The sequence below is a fragment of the Rhinolophus sinicus genome, chromosome 5, assembly GCF_057876585.1.
Source record: "Rhinolophus sinicus isolate RSI-liver-muscle chromosome 5, RSI-T2T, whole genome shotgun sequence".
NCBI classification, from domain to species: Eukaryota; Metazoa; Chordata; class Mammalia; order Chiroptera; family Rhinolophidae; genus Rhinolophus; species Rhinolophus sinicus.
This window is the reverse complement of record NC_142505.1, coordinates 42,272,656-42,296,148: the sequence shown is the minus strand read 5'-3', so window position 1 is coordinate 42,296,148 and position 23,493 is coordinate 42,272,656. Positions and strand designations below refer to the sequence as shown.

Sequence of the window (23,493 nt, the reverse complement as noted above, 5' to 3'; positions counted from 1 at the left end):
TGTCTATAGTAATGTTTTTCTTTGTGGTATCTTTGTATATCTTACAGCTGTTATGCTAACTTCATAAAGTAAACTTAAAACTTTCTGCCTTTTTCTATGTTCCAGAACAGTTTAACTGTATGGCTTATCTGTTCCTTGATGGTTTGGTAAAATTCAGTTATGAGACCAGCTGGGCCTGGTGCCTTTCAGAATTATGTTGGTGGTAAGGGAAGGGAATCTAGGAACTTTTACAAATGTTTCTATATTGATTGTTTAGATTTTATACTACTTTTGAGTCAGTTTGGTCATGTTGTTGTCCTCGAAAACCCAGTTCATCTAAATTTAAAAATTAATTGACGTAAAATACCTATTGTAATCTCTTAATCATCTTTTAAATCTTTTCTTCTTTTTAAACTTTCCACATTCTTAATGTTAGAGTTTATGTTTTGTCCTTTTTTTCTCTATTTCAGACTTGCCAGAGAGGCTTGTCTATTTTATCAGTCTTTTCAGAGAACTAGATCCTTGATTTATTTATTAGTTCTATAATTTTTGTTTTGTTTTGCTTTCAGATTCATTAATATCTTTTTACCTTTATTTTTTCCTCTTTTTGTGGAATTTGTTTTATTATTGTTTCCCTAGCTTCTAAAAATAGGTGCTTAGGTTTTCTTAACATTTTTAAAAATTATAAAGTCTGTATAGACCCATTATAGAAAATTTGTAAAGTATAAAAGCTGTAAAGCAGGTAAAGGAGGTACCCATTTTCCTACCACTTCTTCACTTATTTCCTTTCAGTGTTTGTTTAATGTATATTTTAAAACCTTGTTTAATACATAGTAATGTCTCCTGCTTTTATCAATTAACACTGTAAACACTTTCCCATGTCATTAAAAAGGATGTTTATTAGGCCTTTTCAAAGGCTTTAGAATATGCCTTCTTGTATGATGAAACATAATTTACTAACATATTCCCCTAAAGTTAAGCATTAATATTGATTCTAATTCTTTACATAAGTATAAATGTTTACGTAACTATAAATTATGTTGCAAAGAATATCTTCGTGATGACATCTTTGTCAGTATTTCAGATTATTTTCTAGGTTAGGTTGCTGGACGTATTTCCTTAGGATAGATTGCTAGAAGTAGGTCAAAGGATGTGAACATTTTAAAGACCCTAGAAACGTTGCCAAATTGCTTTCCAGAAAAATGATACCAGTTTACATTCTCAACCAGTAAAGCAGGTTTTTCACCACCACATCCTCACCAGCATTGAGTATTGTAATTTTCTTTAATCTTTGCAGATTAGCCATTTAAACTGTGTAGCATTCCAGGAAGCCAAAAGTGTGAACGTCCACCCACATGTAACTAGCCTGTGGCATATTTGTAATGTATCTGGCTTTCTTCCCACTACCCAGCATGTTCCCAGACTGCCGCCCTTGCTATCCACTCAGCATTGCTTTAAGGAATGCAAAAATACTTCAGAAATATTATCCCCAAAACAAGCACAAGTGACTTTTGGATTTTCCTCCATACTTCTATTCCCCAGCCATGGTAGATTACTTGGCTGATGAAAGTAATTTACAAACTGGGTGAGAAGACCAAAAGTTACCAGTGGGCTTTAAAACAAACAGCCAATCTAAACTATGCTTTTGAAAGAATGGATTCTGGCCTTTCTCAACCCTGAAAACAAATCCTGGGTCTTCATTGATTGTCCCCCTAAAATCATCAGTCTAACTGAGTTTCAAGGTCCCTAATAGAAGGATATTGAAATAAGAGAGCAGAATCTTAGCTTTACAGCTAATCATAGCAGAGCTTTTCTTAGATTATTATGCTTATTTATGATCTACTGAAATACACCCCGCCTACCCCCCACACAACCTCACTGCCCAAAAAGTAGGCATCTTCATTTAGTTGCAACTCTGAGGGTCTCATTCTTTCCCCACCATTAACTAGATCTATGACCTTAGGTGAGTCACTTATCTTTTCTAGGCTTTAGTTTCCATATCTGTAAAACAAAGTAGTTGGACTAAGGATTTTAGAGATCCTACCCAACTTTAAAATTATGTGGTTCTATAAGACTTTATAGGACATGTAATTGAAGTGTATGAAATCATGAAAACTATTTCTGAGAATATAGAATCATCCCCTGTATTCCGGATTATTAAGGCTTTTGCCTCTTGGAGAAATAATCCATAATCTTCTACAGTGTTAGACAGTGAGAAATAACTTGTTTTATCTGTGTGTGTTTTTTTTTTAGGAATTAATTCAAGCTTTAAGTGAGTTTTATTATAAAATGAGCTGTTATTTGTACTTAATTATTCCTTAAGGGAAAGCAAGGACATTGGGGTCTACTGCTAATTCTTTTCAGACAGCAGCTTAGACGGTTCTTAGGAGGCTCACCTTCAAATCTCTTTCTTGTGCCTCTGTCAAGTATATAACAAATTAGTCAGAGCCACTCGGACATTTCTCAGTCTCATTACCACAGGAAACCAGGCACTGGGGTATATCATTACTTTGCCTTTTAGAGGAGCTTGATGTTCTATTTATCAAAAACTGAATTTGCACAATTCAATTTCTGAAGTTTCCTATATTTTGAGGTTCTCAAGTTGCTCCAACAGAGATACCCCGTGAAACGCTCGTCAGAAATACACCATGATATACTGTTTCCATGCAGGGGTGGGGCGTCAGACACATCACGTTTGTGGACAATGCCAAGATCTCCTACTCCAATCCTGTGAGGCAGCCTCTCTATGAATTTGAAGATTGCCTAGCTGGTGGCAAGCCCAAGGCCCTGGCTGCAGCAGACCGGCTCCAGAGAATATTCCCCGGAGTGGTATGTTACGCCGTTTGGGGATGTCAGAGGTTGTCTCCTACGCCTTTAGTGTTTAAGTCTTGGGGAATGAGGTGGCCCGATGGTATTGGTGAAAGACAGTCAGACATCTGTCACCATCATGTGGCTGAGGCTCTGTTTTCTCATCTCAGAGATGGGGGTTAAAACACAAAACAAAATCATGTATTATTGTAAAAATGAAATGAAGTGTGTCTGAAAAATGTCTTGTAAGTTGCAAAGCATTATCTGGCTTTCAGTTGAGAAACTTGGGGTTACGTATATTTTTATATCCTGCCTTATTCCAAAGGGATTTATGGTGGCTCAGGTATAGGATACTATTTTTCTTTTATCACCAGAATATAGAGATAGTTACTTAGAATATCTTTATGAAATTAAATTGAATATAAGTCTGTACAGAAGAAAGACTAAATATTTAGCATTTTACTATAGCTGCTTCGTATGTTTGAGTTGGATCATTTACTTTAAAAACACCCGATAATAAGAAACAAGTCTTTCAGCTCATTTGATTCAGAATCTTGCTGGTGTTTTTTGAGGTCATCCAGCAAAAGGATTCTATATCTTGCATGCTTACTCAGTTTATCTGACGGAGGTTAGATTAGGTGTCTCTGAAACATCTGCTTATACTTAAAGTGCCACAAGACGCTCTCAGCCCTAGCTAAAAAAAGCCCGCTTTCTCAAAGTTTCTCTGTTTAGTCACTCATTTTTTCATTTTTAGAAGTCTTTGCTTTAGAAGTGACTTTGATAGTTTTGTTCCTTTGAGCCGTGTACCTGAGGAACGTTAAATTCAACAGTATTGATTGAGCACCCACTATGTGCCCAGCTAGGTGCTGGATGCCAAAAGAAATAAGAATGAATGACAGCCCTGTCATTGAGGAACCATACTATTTAGGTTTCTGCTGCAACAGTGTTGTGTATCACACATCCCTACATCTCAGTAGCTTACAATGATAAACATTTATTTTGTGCTCACAGGTCTGCAGGTTGGCTGTGGTTTAGCTGCTGGGCTAGGCTGGACTCCAGGCTTCGAGTAAGGTTCCAGTCTGCTGTATATGTCATTATTTCAAAATCTAGGCTCAAGGACCAACAGCCATCTGGTCCTGCTCTTCTTACCGTAGAAGGTGGAAGTGTAAAAGTGCTGGTGAAAGTTTACCGTGCCTATACCTCTTAACGTCCCAGCTCAGTAATGACACTGCAGTGTTCTCCATCTCCATTGCCAAAGCAAATCATGGCCACAGCCAAAGTCAGTGGGTTCGGTCAGTACTCCGCCTTCCTAGTGGAGGTCCTGCAAAGTCATATGGCAAAGGCATGGACATATAATTCTGTTAGAGGGAGGCAGTGCGTCGTTGAGAAGAATAATCCAGTCTATCACTGAAGAGTGTTATGAACTCCCCTTGGGGCCTAGACAGACCTGCCTTTGAATCTGAGCTCTGCCACTTATTTGTTGCCTGAAATTTTGGCTTGCCCAAATCCCAGCCATTGTCTATGAGCCAGTGCAGTTCCTCCTATTTATTTGTTGTTATTTTGTTACTTACTTATCAAATATTTAAGGCCTACTATGTGCTAGGGACCGGGAACAAGACAGACAAAGTTCCCTCTCACCTACTTGGAGCTTATAATCTAGTGGGTGAGATAGTCTTTAACAACTAATTTCACAAATAATTATAAGTGTAATATATACACGAAGCAGGAGCTCAGTTGTGTGAGATTGTTTAACAGGAAGCCCTGACCTAGGCTAGACTTCTTTGAGGAGGTTAAGTCCTGAAGGATGAGTGGGAGTTAGCTAGACTAAGGGTGGCAGAGCTGTCTGTGCAAACACCTGAGGTAGGGAGCAGCATGGAATTTCTGTGGAACTGAAAGAAAACCAGGGTGGGTGAAGCACGGAGGTCAAGGAAGGCAGACAAGAGGCTGGGGCAGAAGCAAGGGCCACGTCTGGCCCTTAGAGATCAAGGTCAGCTTTTCTTGAAAACATCAGCCCACCAGGATCTAGCCTCTTCCTCAGTACTTATGTCATATTACTCAATTTTCTCTATTGGATTATGAAATCCTTGAGCTCCGGAGCCAGGCCTCGTAGACTTCTATCCTTCAAGCCTTATATATAAGTAACAATAGGTAATGTACAGAACCCACCAAAGTACAGGTGTAATTCATCAAATTCATGAAAAATACTTGTGAAACTATTTCACTTATTGGTTAGCCAGGCTTACCAGGAAAGAACATTTTCTCTATATGTTCAATTTAGTGTAGTTTTTTTCACTCAACAAATACTTATCCGTTACCTTCCTTAGACCGGGCCATGACCAAAAGGCTAGTCCTAAGTGAACAAGACATGAACAGAACTGCTCTGCTACTAATACTGTGCCTAATTTTGGGGTTGAATTAATTGAATAGAAAAAAAAGTGACCTTTAATAAATTAAATGACTATTTGAGGTCACTTTTTTTTTTTAAGGTGAGGCAATAAAATGTAGGATTATGAGCCACACTAAAGGCTTTAAAATCCAACTCTGGAAATCTGTTTCCAATCCTGATGAGTAACTAATATTGGATTAGTTCTCCTACCATAAACAATTTTACACCTTGGTAAAATATATGAAATGACTCTCTTTAGACAAGGAACTACAGGCATTGGAAGACTGTAATCCTAGACAAACGGGAAAGAAAGAATGTTTGTCCCAACCAATTGCATGAAGGCACTTACTGGCCCATGCCAGAGCCCATGGGATATTCTTGGTCTTGATGAGCTGAGGAAACTGATAATAAGAGTCCAGAGCAGCTAAGGTGGCTGGAATTTGCAGGCCAGAGTATCAGACATATAGGAGCTATACAGAGAAGAAGTTCCAGAAAACTCTCTAGGCAGCACCTTGAGTCTTTGACTGAATATCAAGTTGTACATGCTCCAGACATGACTCTGTAAGGAAGGCTGGGCAAAAAGCACCACCATCCTGCTGTGAGAATGGAGAGACCAGAGCTCCAGCGAGGCGGGGAGACATTGGAGTCCCACCTATCCAGAAGGGACAGGCCCCATTGAATACTCTGAGTCCTTAGGTGATACCCCAGTAAAGCCACAGAACTAAACATAAAAGCTAAAACTGCAAAGCTTCTAGGAGCAAGCAACTTAGTGATCTTGTGATAGGCAGATTTCTTGGGACCTAGTAAATACTGACCATAAGTGAAAAAATGGGTAAGTGGGACTTCATTAAAATCTAAAACGTCTGCTTCTCAAGATGCCAGTAAGAGAATGGAAAGGTTAGCCAAAAACTGAGAAAATACTCATGTATGTATATTTGGCAAACAGCTTTTATCTAGAATACATAAACAACTCCCACCACTCAGTAATAAGACAGACAAACCACATTTTAAGGGGCAAAAGACTTGAACAGGCACTTATTTCATAGGGAAGTTCTATAAATGGCCAGTGAACACAAAAATGCTCAACATCAATAGTCACCAGGGAAACATAAATTAAAGCCACAAATACATATCCCTCCTCACTCACTAAAATGGCTAAAATTAAAAAGACTGACAATGCTGAGTGTTATCAGTTTGTCGAGTAGCCAGAACTCATAGTTTGCTGGCCAAACTTTGGAAATCAGCCTGTCAGTTTCTCATGAAACTAAACATACATCTACCTAATGAACCCAAAATTCCACTTTTAGATATTTACCTAAGAGAAATGAGAACGTATACCATATTTCCCTGAAAATAAGAGCTAGCCGGACAATCAGCTCTAATGTGTCTTTTGGAGCAAAAATTAATATAAGACCCAGTTTCATTTTACTATAAGACCCGGTCTTATCTAAAATAATATAAGACCCTGTCTTACATTAATTTTTGCTCCAAAAGATGCATTAGAGCTGATTGTCCGGCGAGGCGTTATTTTTGGGGAAACACGGTATATACACTGAAAGACTTACACAAGAATGTCCATAGTAGCTTTATTCATAAAAGCCAAAATTTAGAAGTAACCCAAAGCGCTGTCCTTAAGAAAGTGAGTAAACAAATTGAGGTACAGTCACACAACAAAAAGGAATGTACTATTGATGCTTAATATGGAGGAGCCTCAAAAACATGCGGAGCGAAAGAAGCCAAGCACGAACAAGTGTATACTGCAGGATACCATGTATTTGAGGTTCTAGAATAGGCAAAACTGATTGAAGGTTTACAGAGTCAGAACAGTGGTGGTCCCAGCAGGTGGAGGGAGTAGCAGGGATTGCCTGGGAAGGGGCAGGAGAACGGTTCTGGGGTCATGGAAATGTTCTGTATCCCGAGAGGTGTGTGCAGTGGTTGATCTGCTCTTTGTCAAAACCCGTTAAACTGTACAGCGCACTTGAGGTCTGTGTACTTCACTTTCTGTGAGTTATACCTCACCTTGGCTACACAATTGAATCATCTGGGGAGTTTTAGAAAATACTGATAGCTGCTGGGCCTACTCTGAGAGATTCATTTGAAATGGTCTGGGGAAAAGCCTGGCGTTAGGAATTTGTAAAACTGCCTGGGCGGTTCTAGCGTGCAGCCAAACTATCAGCAGTTCAGCAGTTGAAACTTGCTGAATTCCAGCCTCGGGCATGTGGACCTGTATGGTGGGCCAAGTGCCAGTCCTACAGAGGTTGGCTGGCTGAAATGTTAGCGAGCAGAGAATTATTTAGGTGAGCAAAGTGGATGTGGCTGAGGATCTGTGTTATTGAGAAGGTCAGGATTGGTATTGGGTAATTATGCTTTAATCTTGGTGTCATTACAGTACCTAAGTAATACCCTTTTTGATCAAGTTACCCTTTAAAATGCTTTGTCAATTGTAATAAGACAGTAAGTTATTATTATTATCATTATTATTTCTGTGGCAGTTGCTTTTCTTATTGTTTCTTACAGTATTTGCTGAATGAATGAATGACTGAGGTCCTAAGAGTTGTGTTTGTAGTGTTCTTATTGTTAAAATGGACTTGTTTTGAACCTTTCTTCTTTCTGAAATCCTTTCTGCTTGGTATTCTTTCCTGCGTTGCTTACAACTTTTTTCTTTCTTTTCATTTTTAAAAATTGTTGCTGTTGTTACTATTGTCCCTTTCTTGAATTCCAGAGATGAGGTTTAGAGTTCAAGATTAGGAGAAAATAGCTACAATGTACAAAATAGATTTTCCTTTGTAAAAAGACCACTTCCCCTGCCCCCTGAGCCTTTTTCCCCAGTAGGTAAGGGGTTTTGGCAAATGAATGAAAAAGCCAATGTTTTCACACACTTGGCTGAGGCCAGCGGTAATAAGGGGATTAAGGGTACTGTTTGTGAATCTAGAACACTTTCTTTTCTGTGGAAAGTTAATGTTCCCAGCATCTTTGGCACCCTTATGTCACTCACTGGTAATCTGCCAAGACTCTGTGAGGCCAGCGGAGGGGCAAGTGGTAAACTATAGAGCAGTTCTAAAGCCCCTGTGAAAAATGCTGAGTCCCCCACACTTGAAGGTTGCTGGGCAACTTCTACTTTTGGGCAGGGAATGAGGCTGCACTTCAGCCCCACACTCTGCTATCGCCCGCCCCATCCCGCCTCCTCCCAAATATCTACGCACTCCTAAGGAGATGTTCTGGCCAAAAGAGGTTTTTTATTTTGAGGGTTGTTTTTTAAAAATTCATATACCCCTAAGAAGATTAAGGCAAGACTATTGGAGATGCTATACACTAAGGAAATGGAGGGGAGGATACGTTTTGGGAACAAGTAGAAAGTGACAACTTGGCTGGACAGAGAGGATTTGGGCAGGCAGAGTGCATTTTGATGATGTTTCTTGGCTTCAGATTGTAGGAAAGAGCCAGAGATACAGTTTTCTCCAGAGTTCTCCCCACCCACTTTGGAACTAGGATTCATACATGTTTGTTGCTTTATCCAGCCTTAGGGGCCCTGGGATGACAGGCCAAGGAGGTCTGGGGTGCAGAGGTGAAGAAGATGGAGGGCACGGGTAGCAAAAGGGAAAAGCAGCAGCATCATGCACAGAGAACTTTCTGAGTGTGAGTGACCATGCAGACAAGCTTGTGGCTATGGGGAGATGGGCTGAGGCATCACCTACACCTCTGCTCCAGACATCCACACATCTGGTGTTTCCCCAGAATGCCAGAGGGTTCAACATGAGCATCCCGATGCCTGGGCATCCAGTGAACTTCTCCGGTGTCACCCTGGAGCAAGCCCGCAGGGATGTGGAGCAACTGGAGCAGCTCATCGAAAGCCATGATGTCGTCTTTCTGTTGATGGACACCAGGGAGAGCCGGTGGCTTCCTGCTGTTATTGCTGCGAGCAAGAGAAAGGTAGAATGCGTGCATCCTGGGGCTCCTGGCTCTGGTTGTGATTCAGTGCACCATCACCCTAGATGGAGAATTGTCCCCAGGCTGCCCTCCCTCCAGAAAAGAGATGTGCTTTGTGTGACCTAGTGACCCCGTGCTAAAGGGCTTCCACTGCAGACTGTCTCACCACCATCATCCAACATACGAAAGTATGATCAAAAATATGGTGAATGTTTAAATGAAAAGCAAAAATTATTACAGTAAAAGGCACATTGCCATTAATCCCCCTCAAAATACTGCTCCTTGCTTCAAACACACTTATCCCATCGTTCTTGCCACTTCCTGAAGTGGTTCTGGAAGTCCTCTTTCGTGAGTGTCTTTACTTCATCCTCCATCATGACAATGCTCCATGTCACACCTTGCTTCTCGTACGGTAATTTCTGTCATATAAAAACACCACAGTGTGTCCTCATCCACCTGATTCACCAGATCTGGCACTGTGCAACTTCTGGCTCTTCCCCAAAGTTAAAATGATTCAGGGCATTGAGGCAGCCATGACAGCACAACTAAAGACCCTCACGAAAGAGGACTTCCAGAACTGCTTCAGAAAGTGGCACAAATGACAGGATAAGTGTGTTTGAAGCAAGGAAGAGTATTTTGAGGGGGATTAATGGCAATGTGTTTTTTACTGTAATAAATTTTTTTAAATTAAACATTCACCATACTTTTTGATCATACCTCGTAGTAGTTATCCTTTACTAAGCCTTTGAGGTACTCTACACTGGAAGGGGTACTCTACTTACACTAAAATGTAAGTTCCAAGAGTGCAAAGACTTTGTCTTGTTCACTACTATTTGGTCAGTGACAACTTCAAGGGCCCACAGTTTTGATGGTTAAATAAATCATGTTGCACACACGGGATAGAATAACAGGCAGCCATTCATGGTTGTTTTCAAAGAATTTTAATAACATGGAAAATAACACATTATGTTAATTAATCAAGATACAATATTGTATATATTTTATATCAATTATGTTTTTATATATAAACATTTATATCTATGTCTGTTTGGGGAGAGGGGGCAAGAAAAAGGGAGGAAGGGAGGGAAGGAAGGGGAGAGAAGGGAAGAAAATAACAGGAAGACATACCCCAAGCTATTAATAGTCATGGTTTGGGCTGTGATATTGTGAGTGATTTTTGTTTTGTTTTTTTCTGGTATGATTTTTCTTTATTTTTCCAGTGGTTTTTATATATTTTGGTATAACCAGAAATTTGGAAGAATAAGTTAAATTACAACTAAGAAAACTTATAGGGTAAATGAAAAAAAGAAAACTGTCCTTAAATATCTGGAGGGTGAATTGTATAGGATGTGAATTATATATCAACAAAGCTGTTATGTAAAAATCTACACAGACGTGGCAGATGATAGCATAATGGTGGAAAGGATGGGTGAGAATTATCGAGACTTAGTTTTTTACACCTCCTGTTACCAGCTAAGTTACCTTGAGAAAGTCATCGAAGTAACCTCTCTGACTTTCAGTATCCTCATCTGTAAATAGGAAATGTTTACTGTGCGTTTTAAATGAAACTAAAGGAGATAATTTATGTTAATCACTTTTGCACTTAATAAGCCCTCAGTACTGGGTAGCTTTTACCAACATCTTCTAGAAACTAATTTCATTTATATGAATATACTTATAAAATAAGTTTAAAAAGTTGACCAAATATGAAATTATTCATGGCTTAAAATGCAAGTGTGTGTCTCTTAACTCTGGTCTTTTATCCCTTGAAACCCACAGCTAGTCATCAATGCTGCCTTGGGGTTTGACACATTTGTTGTCATGAGACACGGCCTGAAGAAACCTAAGCAACAGGGGGCTGGGGACTTGTGTCCCAGCCACCCTGTGGCACCTGCCGACCTGGGCTCGTCGCTTTTTGCCAACATCCCTGGTTACAAACTTGGCTGCTATTTCTGCAATGATGTGGTGGCCCCGGGAGATGTAAGTGGATTTCTTTGTGGTTCCAAATATTTCCTACAGCCATCTTGCCCACTAGGATAGAGAGACTGAGCTCTTTCCTTTGTGACTATTTAAAAATTGTCTTTTAATAGAGAAAAGAATTATCTAGTTTGGGGTGTGGCATCATGCCACTATGAGCCTTAATTGGCATCATTGGCTGTGTATAGTTGTTCCCTGTTCACCAATAAAAATGCAGCAACAAACCATTTTTGTGCAAAAGCTCAGCAAGGAAACTACAGGATAGACTGATCCCTGGAAACGCTCAGCACAGTCTCCATGTATGTTAGTGAGGAGAGCATTAAAAGGGGAGGCTGAAAACCCAGATTCCAGTCTGGGCTTGGACACTGCCTCACGGGGTAATTCCAGTTAAGTCCCTTAGGCTCCCTGTGTTGCTACAGAATGGGGCTGGGGCCCAAGAGCTGGCCAGATTTAGCAAAGAAAAATACAGGATTCCTGGTAACCTTGAATTGCAGGCAAATAATGAGTAGTGTTTTAGTACCACATAAGTATGTCCCATGCAATGTTTGAGACCTGCTTATATTAAAATTATTCATTGTTTATCTAAAATTCAAATTTAACTGTGGGCATCTTGTATCTTATCTGCTAACTCCAGTAGGAAAGGGAAGAATACTTTTTCTGACAGTGCAAGGTGGTCAAGTGTGAAAGTGCTCTGAGCAGCAAGCACTACACTGTCAAATAAGATGCGATAGTGTGAACGCCACCTGCCAGGCCGTCTGTAGGAATCGTCTTTTATCAGAACAGATCATCGCTTCTAGTGAAACAAAGCAGAGCTGTTTTCTGTATCCTCCACTCCATTTTCTCCTTCTTTTAAAACTTGGTCCTTAGTAACTCATCCCTCTGTTGGATGACTGGCTTTTATGTCCTCACAGAATAAAGAAAAAAAGAGAAATATTCTCTTAGGTAAAGAAGGATGGCTTCATGAACTCCATCATGGTGTTATAACACATAGCTGGTCCTGTTATTTCATTATTAACAACTAATAGGATTAAGGGTCATTTGCAATAAAGGCACATCTGTTCATCACCTGAAAATTTCAGAGTCAAAATTTCACTAACAATCCCTTAATTTGCCAAGAGTTGGAAGATTAGGATTTCTTTGGTTAAACTAATGCAGGCTTATGTTTGGAGCCATGCTGCAGCAAAAATATTTATTTTTAAGCCCTGGGATCACAAGGTGCCCATACTGTGGGAGGCACAGAGGAGCTGAGCACTGCAGGAATAGCAAATTATTGCTCCCATCTCCCTCGGAGGAATTAGTGCCATTAAAATAGCAGGACAGAATCATTTGTGCTAACCAAATCATGATTTCTCTCTGTGGCTCTTTCTCAACGACCACGCACAGGAGAGTTGAATTGAGTCAGTTAACAGGGCGCCTGATGCAACTCCATATATGAGGCAGCTAAACCCCCAATTTTTAATTTGTTTATAACTGCTCATCCTTTTTAGCACATTACCTCATTTGGTTCCCCAAATTGTATATTTTGTTTTTCTTGGTACTTGCAAGAAATGATATTACATGAGGCTGAATGTTCGTCGCCAGCAGTGAGCATTTAGTTATGTTGTATAGCGATAGCATGGAGAAGTTTCATGCTTTAGACGACTAGAGTTGAGTGGAATAGAACTTCGAGCACATGTCAGTGATTCTCTCTCTGTAGTCAACCAGAGACCGGACCTTGGACCAGCAGTGCACTGTGAGCCGTCCAGGACTGGCCATGATTGCAGGAGCTCTGGCAGTGGAATTGATGGTTTCTGTTTTGCAGCATCCAGAAGGGTGAGTTTGCTGTTTAGAGATGGGTATTTAAACAAAGAAAGCTTTGTGTCTCCCTTGGCCTTTTCTCGGTCTGACTCTCCTGAGAATTGTGCTGCTCTTTCTGTCCTCAAAGAAAACAAAAACAAAAACCCATGCTAAAAAACTTGGTCTGATTCTTGGCCTGGGACATCTTGTCATGTGATGTTGGGGGCTACATTTCTGCATCCTTTTGGAATTGAACTCTCCTAGATTTAGTGACTGATGATACGGAAGAATAAAAATTTTGGTAGGGGGCCTTCGGACCTTCATGCTTTTATTCTGTTAGTAAGTTTTGATCTCCTTAGCTCTGAACATGTGTAAGGTAGCACATGAACTACATATGATAGAAATTGCATTTGGCTCTATGTAGCAGTGATCCATCTTCAGTGACTCAGCCAAATGGGGCTTTCTTATGCAGCAAGAAGCCGGGAGGTGGGCAGTCCAGGGCGAATACAAAGGCTTCGGGAACTCGAGTTCCTTCTTGTCATTCACTCAGCCCCTCGTAGCTTTCTTCCTTATGCTTCTCGCTTTGTGGTCACAAGATGAGTGCTCTGACTCCGATACTGCTTGTGTGTTACAGTTAAGAAGAAAGGAATGACCAAAAGGTAAAAGTTGTGCTCAGCTGGGGCTTGCCCACTTCTTAAAGAGCTTTCCTGGAAGACTTACCCATTGATTGTAGCTTCTGTATCACATGACCTTGCACTCTTAGCTGCAGGGAAGACTGACGAATGTATTAGGTTTGTGCAAAAGTAATTGCGGTTTAAAAGGTTAAAAATAATTGCAAAAACTGCAATTACTTTTGCACCAACCTAACAGTTGCTTTGGCGAGGCCCATTGCCTCTGAATAAAACTGCGATAAAACAGAAGTAGAGAATGGATGTTGGGTGGGCAAACAGCAGTGTCTGCACACTCATTTTCTAAAAAAATCTGTATATATTTTAAACCCCAGAAAATAGTATTGTTATATTGTTGGCATTCATTGAGTTTTACTAACATTTTCCTTTTTGTTACTTTTCATTTCTTTCTATATGTTCAACCTTCCAGCCAGGGGCATTTTCCTTCTGCCTGAAGAATACCCTTTATTCTTGTCTTTAAAAATGCTAGTGACAAAGATATTTGTCTGAAAATGTCTTTGTTTTATCTTCATGTTTGAAATATATTTTTGCTGTGTATAAAATTCTAGATTTGAGGTAATTCTCTTTCAACACATTGAAAGTATAATCTTATTGTCTCTGCCTGCCTTTATCTTCCTTGAGGAATTATGTGTTATCTCATTGCTGCTCCTTTGATACAATTTTTCTTCCTCTTCCCCTCCCCTCAGTTGCTTTTAAGATTTTTCTCATTGTTATTGGTGTTCAAAATAGGACTATGATGTATTAATATCTACTGTATTTATTCTGATCGTGCTTTCTATTGCTTCTTGAATCCATATCTTGATGTTTTTCATCTGTTGTGGAAAATTCTCAGCCTTTATCTGTTAAAATATTGCTCCTGCTCCTTTCTCTCATGTTCCTTATCTTTTGAGTCTCTAATTGTCTCTTACTAGTTAGAATCAACCTATGCTCTCTTCTGTGTTTTTCATCACTTTGTCTTTTCTTGCTTCGGTCTGGCTTATCTTCCAGTTTACTAATTCTCACTTCTTCTGTTTCTAATATATATGAAAACGATCCATTGGGTTTTTAATTTTATTATTGAATGTTTTGGTTCTAGAATTTCCGTTTGACCTTATTTCATGCATTTCCTATTCTCTGCTAAAATGGAGAATTTGGTCTTTTTCATTCCTTGAATACATTCAATCGTATTTTCCTTTTAAGTCCTTATCAGATACTTCTATTATCTGGATCTCTTATGGGTCTTTTCCTATTGTCTATTGTTTTTCTTGGCTTTTGTATATATACAGTCTTCTCATATACCTGGTAGTTTTTTTAAACAAATTGAAACATATATGAAAGGAAATATATACATAAAATAATAAACTCCCTTGTATATACCACCGGGCTTCAACAATTTCCAACACATGGTGAACCATCATTTACCTACACTACTATCAACCTTTTTCTCCTCCCACTGGCTTATTTTAAAGCAAATTCAAGACATAGCATTTCATTCATAAAAATTTATCTTTTAGAATGTATTGCTACTATTTTCACATATAAAAACAAATTAAAGGCAATTCCTTAATATCATTCAGTATAGTATTTAAATTTCCCCAATTCCCTGAACCTGCTTGGTTATTTTTGACTGAGTACTGGAGATTATATATGAAAAGTTATAAAGATGATGTGACTTACATTTCCTTCTGGCACACTGCTAGGCCAAGGGTACTATCAGTCCTAGAACAACTAAATACAATTAGGATTTGTCTATTTCTGGTTCACCTTTGCTCTGAGGATGTAGCCCCCCATGGTCCCAGCTCCAAGCCTGGGATAGTTTCCATGGTTACTGCTTCTTGATAGACCTCACATTGTAGTTTTTCCCTCCTACCCCGTGAGTCTGTCAGAGTCACTGTTTCGCTTCTGATCCTATGCCCACTGCTTTTGGAGGTTGGCAGTCACTTGATGGAAGAACGTTTCTCTTGCAAATACCTGGTTTACCTTTGTATGTTTCTCTTCTCTCACAGATCTTGGTTCTGTAATTCTTCCCTACCTTGGTAACTCTCTGATGCTTTCAAACAAAAGTTTGTTTTACTTTGTCTTTCCTATTTGTTCTCAATTGAAGGCTTGGTCTTGACTACCTAGTCTACCATTTTTAAAATACCACTTTTAAAAATACCAATTTCAAAAATCTTTTTTAATTTAATAAGCACTTATAGTGTAGTAGGTTTGCATGTGAGAGGAAAGAAATGAGTGGGCTGGTGTTTTTTGTTTCAACTTGACTTTGGGTCTTTTAGTCTATATGTTTAACACGTTATATATACGTTATGTTAAAGATACAAAAATGATCACATTTGTGATCTGGACACCCTATCTTCTCCAAGCAAGGAGAAGATCTTACTTTATCACTTACAATAGAATGAGTTCATCTTGCAATAAATAGAAGTGAGACAAAGATTAAATTAATTTTTAAAGTAGGGTCAGTAATTTAAAAAAGAAGGAAGGAAGAGAAAAGTAAAGAAAAGGAAAGGAAACAAATTTTTTAAAAAAGAAAAAACATTAGATAATTTAAGATTCTCTCAATATCTGCCTGAGACCAGGCTGTCAAATGTCAGATGGTGAAGACAGACTAAAATCAAACAAATGTTTACACCTGAGTATATGACAAATACACTATATTTTATTTTTCAAACAGTTCTAAGCACTTTACAAATATTAACTTGTTTAATCCTCAAAACAAACCTATAGGAAAGCACTGTTATTAGTCCCATGTTTGATGAGAAATTGAGGCATAGAGAGGATAAGATGCTGAAATTTGCATAGCCGCTTAAGTGGTAAAGCTGCGCTTTTAGCTCAGCCAGTTTGGCTCCAAACTGTTTTTAAAATGATTCTGCTATGGTGTTTGTAATACAGACAGAGAGAATTGAATTTTTGAAGGATTTATTTTCCAATTCTCAGAAATTAACATGAACGTTCTATTTATTGTGTGACTCAGAGTTTTTTTAACACAGTTGAAAAGATAGCCTCTATACACTGTTGGTAGCTTATGTAACTAGTATGGATACACCAGAATTAAATGAAAACAAGCAGCTTTTTTTGTGTTCCACTCATCTCTGCCATCCCCCTCGGCTGTCCCTGCCATCTAAGTTTAGTGTGGCCTCCTTATAGGAAGCAGCAGGGAGAAAATCGTGGAGAGCGGATCCTGCGAGTCCTGACACTGACTGTCTGTCTTCCATGTTTGCCCCGGTTGTAGGCTGGCCCCAGGTCCTGTGCCATGTGTCTTCTGTGCCACAAGCAAACACCACACCGTTTTTCAGGAAGATATGTATTCATTCTCCTGCCCAATGAGTTCCTCACTTTTCTTTCTCCTTCCTCCATTGTGGTAGCATTTACTTCACCTCGGCAAGATAAGGTTGGAAAATTTTCCATTTCAAATTCCAATATGAAAGTGCGCTGTAGTGTTTTACTGAGTAAGGGACTTACCATGTGCCAGACATTGCACTCAGTAGTTTGTCTAACTCATTCTGAAGTGTATGCCTCACAGCCATCTTATTCCTGTTTTATCTTATTCCTGAAACATCGAGAAGTTAAGCAACTCGCCTATGGTCACCAGCTCGGGTGGTTCTGACCCTAAAACGCAGGCATTGTTGTAGTGCTCTTCTGCCTTCCCTGACAGGGAAATGAGTTTCTTGCTGGCTCAGGCCGCCTAGCAAGGGGCATTTTGCTTATCCTTATAAATCTTCCACGGACGGCCGCCAGGTCATCCCCACGTATGTTAAACATGAGCTGCTCTCATTGTTTCCTTTTCTCAGGGGCTACGCCATTGCCAGCAGCAGTGACGACCGCATGAATGAGCCTCCAACCTCTCTTGGGCTTGTGCCTCACCAGGTTAGTGATTTGTAAACGAAATCCCAATTCTGGACCTGATCCCAGTGGTGCAAGGGAAAGCGTGTGGGGTCACTTTACATGCCATTAGCCCAGCCCACCTCTTCTCCACCTTCCTTCACCCTCCAGCAGCCCTGGAATTTCAGCGGGACCACTTTTTGACCACCTAAAGGGTATCCCATTTAGCTGGCCCATGACAAGAAGAAATCATGGACAAGCAGCACTACTCAGAGTCTCTGATGCCTTTAGTGTGTAGATTAGAGGTCTCAGAATGAAGGAGAAAAAGAAAGAATGGGCTTGGGAATCAGCCAGCCAGCAGTTTGAATCCCAGTCCTGCAGTTATTAAGATAGCCTTCCTTGGCCATCTTCTGTGAGCCTCAGTTTTCTTATCTATAAGATGGAGACAATATACTGACCTCATTGCAGAGATTAGGGATAAAATATAAAAAGCGTTCCGCAAAAGGGACTGGCCTGTCACCGCCCCTCAATAAATGTGATGCCTGCTATGTTTGTTGCTGTTGCTTGTTATTATTATTACTGACTCCCTAGCGAAATACAAAGCCTTTATAGGTATGCCTGGGGAAAACATTAGAAGTGTGCAGTGTCACCAAAAAGTGGGGTGTCTTTTTAGGAAACGAATGTGAAGCATCCTAAGGAAGGTCCATTCCATTGAAAGTGAAAAAGGAAAAGAAGAGTGGAACGAAAATCTAGAATTCATGTTTCTAAATTTTTGTTACTGTATGTGTGGAGGAATAAAGAGGTTTTCTAGTCTTTTTGGAAACCATTTCTCTAGGTTCTGTGCATGCATGTCGGTCTGTAACGGGAAGCCTGTCTTGGTGCGTGGTGACAGTGCCCAAGAGTCCTGCCGGGGGATTGGTGAGGCGGACTCACAGATGAGTGCAGAGAGCAGCGTGACTCACTGGATCACATCTGCGTCTCTCTGCCTCCCCACCGCCCGCCTCCTGCCACCTAGGAAAGCCCTGTCATTTTCCCATTGAGGATGAGAATCAGCAGGGGGGAAATTGCTTAGGTCACAGAGAAAGAAAGTGGATGAGCCGCAATCCAGACCTAAACGTGGCCCTCTGGCCAGTGAGTGCTCTTTCTGAGATTTTGTGAGTAGAAAGACTCCTGGCCTGCACGTTGGGAGAATTAGCTTCAAATTGCTACTGCAGATGCACCAAGTCGCCCTCCATAGACCTGGTGTTAGATCCCTTACCCTCCCCAAGCCTCAGTTTTTCATATCAGTAAAAGCAGGTGCTTTACCTTGTGTCCAGGGCTATATCTGTGACGAGGCTTTGTAAACCATGAAACACTGCAAATGTGACCTTTCTAGCCTGTCTCACAAAGGTGGCATTTATTTGATATGAATGTGTTAATCTTTTCTACAGAAACATTTCAAGTAGGACCCAACTGACACTGTAATAACTCTCCATCATAAAGAAGCAGTCCTCCAGAGCTGACCTCTGCTTTTTAGCCTCTCTTATCTCATTCAAATCCCCACCCTCTTCCCTTTTTCATGTCTCCTTCCCTTTTTTTCTGACCTTGAGATGTGCCCTCATCTCCTTTACAGACTTCATACTGAGAGGGGCCATAATTAAATTTTCAGTCATGCTCCTGCACTGGTTTCCTTCTTTAAGTCCTTTATGTTAAATTACTGCAGTTGTAGCTTTCTCAGTGTTGAGGCCAGAGGGCAAAACAGTCTCTTTATAGAAGGGTCCAGTGTCAAAATGCATGTGCCCCTGTTTTTAAAGTACTATGGCAACTAATCCCTCTCAGTGTTACTTATCCCCATTGAGCCTTGCAATTGTTTGTCATTCATCAACTCTTCTAGTTCTTTCTCCTCTTTTTCAAATGTCTGAAGGATTATTTTGGTTGTTGGCCATCTCTTCATTTGTCCTTTTCAAAGGCTGAAGAATAACGCAGCCATATATGGGAAAAGCCCAGTGCGTGTGTGATTACTTGCTTACATTATTTCAAGTTTCAAGCCTTTATTTTTAGCTGCTTTCTAAAAAAGAAAGTGGAGAAAGCGCTTTAAAATTATTAATCAGAGTTGTGTAGTCCCTATTTATAACCTTTAAATTTCTTCTTTTAAAGTGGAGTGAGTCCTTTTATGCAACTGTGTTTTGATTAGGAGAACATCATTTCCACAAAAAACACTGTGCTCTGTTGCAGCGCCTTGTTGCAGACTCAGCACTTCTCTCCTCCTCTCCGAGACAAATGGTTTCCTGTTGGAGAGGAACTCCATCAACCCCTTTGTGTGCTTTGTATACAAAGAATGGCCAGTGACATTCCTTGGGATCATTTTTTCCTCAGTTCCCCAAAGGAGAGTGTTTATTAACTGGCCCTTGTGGAATGAGATGTAGTAGAGAAGTGATAGTCCTTGGACAGAGAATCCCAAGGCCCCCCACCAGCAACTCATTGTGTAACCTGGAGAAAGTTGCTTAACTTCGCCTGCGCTCCCAGTGTCTCTGCTCTCCTGAGCTTTAGACCTGGGAGGCCTAAGGATTACTTTGTCCATCTCTCTGTGGGACCACAGGCAGAATTTGGCCCATCCAGAGATTGGCCAAGTGCAGGAAACTGCTTGATTAGGCCCTGAAATTCAGTGATATTCAGACTGGGGAAAGAAAAACAACAACAACAAAAAAAACAAACCACAAACACACATGCACACAACTTCTTATTGAATTTGAAAACCGTGAAAAAACCATTTGAAGGTGAGGAAATAGGCTTATGGGTGTGTTCTTTTTTTAAAATCTCTGGCAAGCGACCATGGGTGGGCTTCTGCAGGCAGGCAACAGCACGTAGGTATAAGCCACTTCCTGTCTATAGAGTGATATTTTTAAATTTAAGTCATCATTTTATTGGTGTATAAATGGCATGCTGGCAATGCCACCAGTCCTTAAGTACACATCTTGAATTATCACAAAATGAACACACTCACATACCCAGCAGACAGATCAAAATAAAATGGTACCAGGCATCCCCAAAGCCCCCCTATGCTTCTTCTAATTATTATTGCCTCCTTTCTACACAGAGGCAAGCATCTCTTGACTCGTAATACCATGGGAGACTTTGTCTAATTTTGGACTTGCTGTCAATGAAATCATATAGTATATACTCTCTGGAGTCTGAATTCTTTTGTAGAGAGAACTTTTTCATTGTAGATCGTAGCATAGTATTGTTCTCTCTGCTTCCCAACAACTGGGATGTTCTATTAAAAAATAAATAAAAAAGTTATCTTTTCCTGGCTCCTGGGTGGTGGCTGAGTTCTGTAAGGCCAAACCCTTTTTCATGGTTCTTTGATGAGAGGCACAGTTCAAGAGCTATAAAGTGTACAGGCCACCCCTGCTGTCTCTAGGAAGTTGGTTTGCAGGCTGGCGAGATATTCTGAATGTGACAGCAATTAGCTGCCTATGGAGCTTGCTGATCATTTGGCTGGACATACCTTAAAGAATGAAAAGCAAGGTGGTCGTTCAAACACGACAGTCGTTAACATAGCAGTCCCGCTTTTATCCCACTTTGTGGGCCAGGCAGTTCATGTCTTCTGTTTCAGGCGAATGTACTCTTGGTTCTCAAGTACCGATGAATAAAGACCCTGAATGTGTACGCTCTTCCTAGGGGTTTAGACGTGCCAGCCCCATGGTTCTCTCAGGCTCTTGAATTCTTGCTTTTAGTTACTCGCAGAAAAGTAGAACAAAGTCCGAACTAGGACAAGACCCTGGGAGGGACCTGGCCTGGGAAACCTCTAAGTGAGACAAATGCTGAGATAGAGCTGGGTCTCTAGCCAGGCCTTGGACTGCTATTTATTTGGCCTGTCTGCACAGACTGTGCCCAACAAATCCTCTCTGAGCTTTTAATAAGGTCTCTTTACTGTGCTCAGAAATGCTTATCGCAGTGTGTGTCTAGAGGAAGGGGGTTAAGAAGATAAGCAATAAGAGCATATTTCCTGAGATTTAGCACAAGAAAAGCAATCTCCATCCTCCTCTGGTCCTGTACCGCTCAGATTGATGACTATGGAAATCGTAGGAAAAACGGGCAGTCCAAATGTCTACTGTTTGACCACATCAGCTGCTGTGGTTTGTGATCTACTCACCCTCCCTCGCTCCATTCAACCATCCTTTCAACAGATGATTCCCAACCCTGACTTGATGCGAAGCACCTTTTGGTTCAGACAAGTGAAGTAATCGGCACAAGATCACCCAGTGTTTAGTTCCATTTGCTTTTGGAGTCTTTTGAAGGTGATAGATACACCCCAAGCCATGTGGATGTGGTGGAATCTGTTCTAGTGGCCGCTTCCTGTGTGAGGCCCAAAAGAAAAGAGTGGGACTCCCTTTGCTCGGTACACAAAGGAGGGGATCAATTATACTGTCAGAGTTCAAAAGCATCTCAGAGAGCATCTCTTGTCCTAAGAGGACGTGGGTATAACTATTAGTTGAAGGGTGTTACTTGTGCCCCATGAGCTCTGCTCACCTGATGAGGCTGTCCTGTTTGAGAAGTCCCACATGTGACACAGCCTGAAGGCTGTCTGTGATCACATAGATCTGATTAGAATCCCAGATTTGCCTCTTAATTTCATTTTCATCCATTCATTCATTAGCTCATTTTACAAAAGGATTTGAAGCAGCTCTTGCCACTTACAGTTCATATAAAATATGAACTTCATATTTTTATGTCAGTAAAATGGCGATAATCATAATAAATTCCTGAAACACATGTACAGATTAAATTACATGACGTTGACTAAGCACTAACACAGTTCTGAGCACATAAGAGACACTTGTCAGTGTTGATTTTATCTTTCACTTTTAATTAAAATGGTAAAATGGCAGCTCATCTGCTCTCCTATAAAGAAAGCTACAAAGAATCTCTTAAAGCTCTGGAAGCAATGAGTGAGTAGGAAAGGGTTGGATGGATTAGCTGCATTCGGCAGTATTTTTCTAAGGATGATGCTGGCTCCTTGCCAGCTTACTTCTTCTGTCCCCTGGTGACTCCAGTTCGATAACGAGAAGTGGGTCAGTGATGGTAGCTGAAGCTATTGTGTGGAACAAAGACCACTGTGGTGTGTCTGGGGTTTTGCAATCGCCAAACTCTCAATTTTGGCATTGAATTTGATTAAGACTCTTTTCAACATCCAAGAACGATCTGGAGTTAGTTTTTATTTATGCAAACTCCAAGCTCTAGAAACATTGCCAGGCCTGCTGGAAACTGGTGTGAAGTTAAAGCAGCAGTTTCCAGTTATGGCTGCAAATGTGCCTTCTCAGAATGGCTGTTTGTGTCTGGGCATTGGGTCTTCCCTTCCCATCAAGGCGAGGCAGGCTTAGATCTCAAATGGATCTTACTTACCTGAGGTGTAAACACCAGAACGGAACGTACCCCTTCTATTCTGATCTATTGATTTTGTAGCCAGCTGGGCGTAATCCACTGAAGACAGTTTAATCTACCCAGACCCCGATAGCAGCTACCTAACTACTGAGTTTTTGTTTGCAGGGGGGTATTTTTTTTAATTCCTCTGGGCTTCTTTTTCCTTTCTTTTCTTTTCACCTCCTCCTTGCTTTTCAGCTTTCTTCCTCCAGACTTTGGAGTCAGAAAGAACAGAACTGAGTTTCCCGGCTTTGCCTCTTGATAGCTGTGGAATCTTGGACAAGCTACGCCACTTCCCCGAGCCTCGATTTCTTTATCTGAAATATGGGGGAAGGTCACAGGATGGTAATAACGCCAAAATGAGATGAGTGTGTGAAAACATCCAGAGGCGCTCGGCACGGACGGCACTTATTAATGTTCATGCTGTTCTCCCTCCCCCAGACCATCTGTGGGGGCAGAGCCCCAGAAAGTAGTTTCCAGGCTCTCAGCCTCACGTGGAGGGGTGCTGGCTCGGGTAGTAGATGGCCATCAGCTGTGGCTGATTGGCCGTCAGCTGTAGCCATTGAGCCATTAGCCGCTAATATAACTGCTGCGGCTACGAAGGAGAGCCGAGGAGAGTGGAGGAGAGTGAAAGAGAGTTGTCGGTGGGTTGCAGACAAAACGGACAGCAGGTCGCACGTCCAGTGAACCCAGCCTCCAGTGAGACCGTAGTGGTATGACTCCCCTACCTATGGCTCCGTGGGTGTT

The 23,493-nt window shown here is 40.8% G+C and overlaps 1 protein-coding gene across 4 annotated transcripts in view; it reads left to right on the top strand.

Annotated features, from left to right (window-relative positions):
* ATG7 (autophagy related 7) overlaps positions 1-23,493 on the top strand; it is a 219,959-nt gene that overhangs the window by 54,996 nt on the left and 141,470 nt on the right. For all 4 annotated transcript variants that reach the window (XM_019732654.3, XM_019732653.3, XM_074312982.2 and 1 more), the window contains 5 exons: positions 2,650-2,808; positions 8,909-9,103; positions 10,880-11,080; positions 12,774-12,889; positions 17,313-17,388. In XM_019732654.3, the coding sequence (XP_019588213.3) occupies positions 2,650-2,808; positions 8,909-9,103; positions 10,880-11,080; positions 12,774-12,889; positions 17,313-17,388 (747 nt within the window). The remainder of the gene's footprint in view (positions 1-2,649; positions 2,809-8,908; positions 9,104-10,879; positions 11,081-12,773; positions 12,890-17,312; positions 17,389-23,493) is intronic.